The sequence below is a fragment of the Ahaetulla prasina genome, chromosome 1, assembly GCF_028640845.1.
Source record: "Ahaetulla prasina isolate Xishuangbanna chromosome 1, ASM2864084v1, whole genome shotgun sequence".
NCBI classification, from domain to species: Eukaryota; Metazoa; Chordata; class Lepidosauria; order Squamata; family Colubridae; genus Ahaetulla; species Ahaetulla prasina.
Window position 1 is genome coordinate 113,417,067 of NC_080539.1, and position 6,932 is coordinate 113,423,998.

The 6,932-nt window shown below is 44.7% G+C and overlaps 1 protein-coding gene across 1 annotated transcript in view; it reads right to left on the minus strand.

Annotated features, from left to right (window-relative positions):
- SLC35F1 (solute carrier family 35 member F1) overlaps window positions 1-6,222 on the minus strand; it is a 244,521-nt gene extending 238,299 nt beyond the window's left edge. Inside the window, exon 1 of the mRNA XM_058173110.1 lies at window positions 5,458-6,222. Within this exon, the coding sequence (XP_058029093.1) occupies window positions 5,458-5,639 (182 nt within the window). The 5' untranslated portion in view covers window positions 5,640-6,222. The remainder of the gene's footprint in view (window positions 1-5,457) is intronic.
- Window positions 6,223-6,932: the final 710 nt, after the last annotated feature.

Sequence of the window (6,932 nt, forward strand, 5' to 3'; positions counted from 1 at the left end):
AGGGTGGAATGTGAAGCAAGGGCAAGAAAGAATGAATATATTAATTCCATCTAAAGCCCTCTGGAGCCAGAACCTTGAATAAAATTTTCAGACGGATGTATATTCAATCAATAATGTCTGCATTAGTTCAGGTAAGATTATATTAGTCTCTAGCAGTCTATATCTATGACCAGTTGCACTCTCTCTCTCTCTCTCTCTCTCTCTCTCTCCCTTCCTCTCCCTCCCTCTCTCTCTCTGATATATCTATATATATAAAAGCAAAAACCACTCACATCTTAATCACAAAATCTCCAGAACCGTAAAGTCCTCAAACTTGAAATTTGCCAAGTATGTTCCTCTTGGCTTTTAGGTGCTCACTAAGAAAGGATTTTTCGAAATGACCATCAGAGCATTAGTATTTCCTATATTATTATAACACGCTCTGATGCTAATTAGTTAGATGTTCTACTCCCCCTTCCAACTTGAAAATAACTCTGGAGAGAATGGAATAGCATTGGACAGGCTTCTGTGGGGCAAGCCTCATGGAGAGAAGGGGCTAGAAAGCCTGAGGGAGAGAAGGGGAGAGGATAGGAGACGTTTCTGTGGGGCAAGGCTGAGGGAGAGAAGGGGATATGATGGGGAGGATTCAAGCTTTAAGTGTCAATTTATCAAGCCTGGTCACATAGTTTTGTAGCGAAGCATGGGGATCCAGCTTTTGTGTGTGTGTGTGTGTGTGTATGCATACATACATACATATATACATACATACTTATACATATTTACATATACATACACACACACATACATATACACACATAAATATACAGTATACATACACATACATAAGTATACACAATTTTTTAATATCTTCCCAAATGATAAAGTGGCTCAGTGGCTAAGACTCTGAGCTTGTCGATCAAAAGGTTGGCAGTTCAGTGGTTCGAATCCCTAGTGCCGCATAACGGGGTTACTTGTCCCAGCTTCTGCCAACCTAGCAGTTTGAAAGCACATAAAAAATGCAAGTAGAAAAATAGGGACCACCTTTAGTGGGAAGGTAACAGTGTTCCATACGCTGTTGAAGTTTAGTCATGCTGGCCACATGACCACGGAGGTGTCTTCGGACAGTGCTGGCTCTTCAGTTTTGAAACAGAGATGAGCACCACCCCCTAGAGTTGGGAACAACTAGCACATACGTGTGAGGAGAACCTTTACCTTTACTAAAACTTCATCAAAAGAAGATAGCACAAATGACTATATAACATCAACAGAAATTTGAAGAAATGCTTGGGAAATTAAATTGCGCTCCCTTATTCAGTCATTTTTAAACTAGGAGAGAGGCTTAATTGATATGAATTGTTTCCTAGTATGATTGATTGCTTATTGTACTGTATGACTGTCATTGGGTGTTATTCCTTGTGATTCTTGATGAGTGTATCTTGTCTTTTATGTACACTTAGAGCATATGCACCAAAGACAAATTCCTTGTGAGTCCAATCACACTTGGCCAATAAAGAATTCTATTCTATTCTAACAATTCTATTCTAATTAAGACTCCACACTTTGTTCACTGAATGATAAGATTTGAAATATCAACTTTAAAAAAAACTCTTAAGAGTTATTATTTCTACATCATTGAAAAACGTTGCATTTGTGGGCATTCCTCAATATTAAGGTAGGTAACTTGGTGCCTGCTGAATATTTTTAAATGTATTCATCACATTTCTATAGTACCCATCTCACCTAAATGACTTTGGGCAGTTCAAACATGGCACAAAATATAAAAGCATACATGAGAGCAAAGTTAAAAGACAGAATTAAAAGATAGGCTAACGGTATTAAAAGTTAAAAAGCTAAAAAGGTAGAGAGAACATCTTCATGACACCTATTATTTACATTTTCCATCGTTCGCTCTCTAACTCTCTAACTGTAGTAGGCTGGCTTGAGTATTGCAGTCCAAGACATCCTAAATGGCAGCATGTACCTATTCATATAATACTCCTACCCTCTTCTCTTCCATTCTTATTTACCATAACTGTTGTTAGCCATGACATCTAAATAATGCAACTTACAGTTATCTCTGGCAGTACCTCATTGGAATAGAAGGTATATTTCAGAGTTTGAGTTCTAATTTTGCTCTGGAGATGAGCAGTGGTTAATACTAAGCTTATGGCTGGTTATCATGAGAGTGAAATGACTGCTAATATAATGGATCAGCCCATGCGAGGAACAGAAAGTAATCTATAAGCTAGCCATATGTCCAACAGCCAAAACTACGGTTTGGTTATGATAGATGGCTTGGATCAGAATATCCCCATTCACACAAAGTTAAGCAGCATGCCTTTTAAGTCAGAATGAATTATTTTCTATGTAGAGTTCAGCTCAGCATTTTCTTTGCAGAAAATACAAAAACTGATGTTCATAAAGATCTCTTCTTATTAGTAAAAGTCAGAGGCTCTCTAACCTTGGAATGCAGTATGTACAAGAAGACTTCTCTTTAGATATGAAAACAGTACTGCTACTATGTGGCTGGTTTGCCCTGCACATTGAATTAAAAACCAGGTAAACAAACATAATTCTCTGGACACAAAGCATGCTGTGTCCAAACGCTTGATGACATCGTTCATTCAACAAGCTAAGGCAATGACTTGATCAAGGCAACAACCACACTCTCAACCCCCAACCCAAACCTATTTCAGGTTGGCCTAACAGGTTTTTCAAACCTAGTCAGCATTTGTGGAATTGAATCCTGATAGTCCTCCAAAGGAATGGACTACAACTGCACCATCCCAGATAACTGGCCTTATTGATTATGGCTGGCATCTCCTAGCATGACACTAAATATAAATGCTGCAGAAATAGAATCCTACATTCATAAACAGCAGAATGTTCACAGATTCAACATGATTAAATATGCTGTTTCATAGCAGTCTTATACATGTAGCATAGAGGTCCCCAACCATGGACCAGCACCCATCCGCAGCATGACAGAAACCAGACCATGCAAACAAGTGAAGCCCCATCCACGGGATGTAGGACGCACATGAAACGATGCCTCCTCCAGTCCACAGAAAAACCTCTCTCCACAGAACTGGTCCCTGGTGCCCAAAAGGTTGCGTGGGGGGTGGCACTGATATAGCAGATCTGCCTATTCCAGGGTAGTATATATTGGCAGACTCAAATTTTAAAATCTGGTGCTTTTCTCCCATTGTTTTGAATCAAAAGACTATGGGCCAATCTTTATTCCCAGCCTTAAAGTCATAAACATGTGCTCTATGTTCACATAAAAATCCTGTCTGGTCTGACAATCAATGACTCCCAATTCATCAGCTTCAGCCCTTACAAACTGGGACCTAGAGAATCAGAGTCCAACAACAGTGCAGGATCACAAGTTGCCCATTTCTGAGACAAAAGAAGGTATTCACTTTCCCATCAAAATGGGGAGACAAGGCCCATATGTTCACTTTTCATGGAACAATGGCTACCTAAAACAGTTTTCTCCCATTTTAATATGGAAATTATAATAAAGCTAAACTGTACACCTTAATGGTTAAGTAATGAATAAATCACTCAATGCTTCTCCCAAATGTTTCCACCTCCTTCATATGTGATATTGGTCCCATCCACTACAGCTCCCTCAGCCCAGCCCCCCAAAATGTTAGGTGCCACTCATGGCCATCAAAAGGTTGCCTATCTCAATCTAGCATCAAGGAATTCCCAAGAAAGTCTGTGTGTCTTACAAGAAGATACCATTAAGGAGATTATTCAAGATAATCTATTCATTTTATCCATCAGACATAGAACAAATAAACTGAGGAGTTACCATTTGAAAGAGATTACAATTTTAAACTCAATTGATCTTGAAACAGAGGTTCTTTTATAAATTTGTGCAATTCCTTTCCCATATTTTCTCCTTATTTATTATTGGCTATCTGCCAAGGCAATTTTAGCTTTCCCTCACCAACAGGTTCTATCTCTTCATATGTTATAAATTCAGATCAATTTGACAATGAGAATTTTCCTTTATCAAGAACAGGCAGACTTGAACTAATGTGAGTCCCATGAAAGTGTCAGGAAGCAAAAAGCTTCATTTGTTTGGAATACTAAAAATAACCACAACGCATACCATTGAAATAAAACTAATCAACTTGGATGGGTTTTCAAATCCTTCCCTCTTCATATTCCTCTCTCAAGTAATCCAAACCGGGCATAAGTTCCTTGGAGATTTTCCCACTGAGACTTGAAATGGCACCACACAATCATTTCTCACTGCTAAGGATTTTCACAGGAAAATGAAGGAAATGAAGCTATATTATTCCAGATCCACAGAATAAAGCTGAGAGAAAGATTCCTGGTAGTGTACAAACAGATGCTTAAAAAGATCTTTTTCTTAGAGATTTAACAAGATTCCTGAGCAGCTCACACATGCTATACTTCTCCAAGCAAACATGATCTTTTCTCACAGCCAGGATCAAAAGAAGGCACTTTGGTCATAAATAGAGAAGCTTTGCCTTCATCCCTATGGAAGGAAAGGAACTCCACAAGAGTTAGCCTTTCCAGTTCGGCATTCCTGCCCTGCTCCAGGATATCTGGATCAAGTTTCCCTTGCACTTTGCCAGATGCACACACACACAAACAGGAAGAGAAGCTTCCATCTACCACAGTGTAAAAAACGTTTGGGCTCTTCCATCCTGTTAAGCTGAGTTGAAGGATTGAAAAAAAGGAAAGGGCAGGACATTGATTTTGCTGCCATCCCACCTTTTCTTCTGGTGAGGATGCATCTGTGGGCTGTGATCAATATTTTAGTGCTGCTTCCAAAAAACCAGGCTTCCATTTTGCCCCTTTCCCAAGCATCAGCTAGCCCCAAGCACCAACTAGCCTTTTCAGAAGAATCTCCTTAAACAAGCTAACCCTCCATCATGACAGATGCTATTTAATCAAAGCCAGTGTGCTGAAGAAAATGGATGACCCTTTCTGTCACGCCACCCCTGCCCACAGAAACTCTTAAACAAAAGCACCCAGCCTGAGACTTCTTCTTCTTCAGTGGGAACTCCGCTGGATGCATTGGTGCCCAGCGGGCTTTTTGTACAAGGACTTGCATTCGAGACTGGGCTAGGATTTATAGCGTTGAGATCCGTTTCCAATTCAGGCCAGGGCCGATCTCCGGCTACTCCGAACATGTGCAGAGTACTCTTCTCTTACAATGCCTGATTCCGCCCCACCCACCTAGCCAGCCGATGTGCAGAAGGGATTGGGAAGCCGCAGGGCGCTTGAACCAGCGTTTTAATAACACACACACACACACACACACACACACACACACCACCACCACCACCACCACCACCACCATCACCACCACCATTAGGATGCTGGATCTGAATGGCCCCTTCTGCCGCTTTCGTTCCCCTTCCAAGGAAGGCGACCTTTGCGGAGAAGGCTATTGTGGCCGGGATGCGTGCGGAGCCCTCCAAGCCACCTCACCTGTTAAACACTTTACGGATCTTTTGGCGCACACTGGAGGAAGGCGGGGCGGAGATGCAGCTCCGGCCGCCGCCGCCGCCGCCGCCACCGATGCCCTCGGGAGGCAAATTTTCAATGGTGGCCACGACATGGTTGGGCTGCTGCTGTTGCTGCTGCTGCTGCTGCTGATCCGGAGAGATCATCGCGGTGGGGCTGGCGATCAGAAGAGAGCAGCAGGGCGCATCGTGCGCCGCCCGGCCGCCGAGGCGAGAATCCCGCGGAAGATCCAGAGAAAGCGCCCGCGGGGGCGGCTGCGGGGGCTCGCGCGCTTCTCTTTGGGGCTCCAGCTCCAGCCGCCGCCGCCGCACGCCTCAGGGCTGCTCGGCCATGGAGCGAAGGGAGTGTTTTGGTTTTTTGGGGGGGGGGGGAGGAGAGGGGTTCCTTCAGTTGCAGCCGCCCCGCTCCTTCCTCAGCAGCAGCAAGTGGTCCGCCAACGAGGGGTGCGGCGAGCAACCGGAGCGATGGCAGCCGCGGGAACCTCGAGGGGGCTGCCTGGCTCTTCTTTTGTCTCTCCGCAGCTCAGCTCAGCCCAGCCCAACCCAGCCGGCGTCTCTCTCTAGCTCGCTCGCTCTCGCTCTCTTTCTCCTTCTCGGCGAAGCGCGATCAGGTGCAGCGCTTCGCTCGGCGCTGTCTGCACAGCCCGGACGAGGGAGCCGCCTCTGCGCGCGCACGGAACAGGGGAGCTCTTCACGCCAGAGTGCGGCTGCAGACAAGCCGAGCCAAAGCCGCCCGCTCCGTGCGCCCCCCTCCCCAGCCCGCTCCGTCCGTCCGTCCGTCCGCCGTCGTCTCCCCCCCACACACACGTCCCCTCCTTCCAGTTCTGTTGCGCCCACTAGAGGGAGCAGGCGGGATTTCGGACGCCCTCACCTTCCCATCCGCTATCTTTCCCCCTTTGCCCTCCTTTCCCTTTCGGAATTGTTTGCCGGGAGTTGTAGTTTCCTGCGGTGCTCAAGGTGCTCAAACTCTACGCTTACCTTCAGAACCGCTCGTCCCTGGACAGCTCCCAGCATCCACGACGGCCCTGGTGAACGCGGGATGTAAGGGCAGGAAAGCAAGCAAGCTAAAGAGTTAAGTCCCAAAGATGCTTTTTCTGGAGGCAACTGGACTTCCTTCTTCTTCTTCTTGTTTTCTTTGAAGACATTTCTCTGAAGAAGAAAAAAAAGAGGAAGTCTGGATGCCTCCAGAAAAAGCATCTTTGGGACATCCATGGCCTGGATGACTGAGAATCTCTACAGGCTAAAGGGTAAGCTTATATGCAGGCAATGAAGTCCACTTGCTGGGATACATCATGTGTGGTTCTTTGTGGCAATTTTACTATCTACTTCGGTTAATTCCCCAAAAGGCTGCTTTTAAAAAAAAATGATACGAAAAATGGTCTGGTAGAGAGAAACTATGTTAAAACAGAACAAGGAGCACGTTTTTGATCCACGCATAAG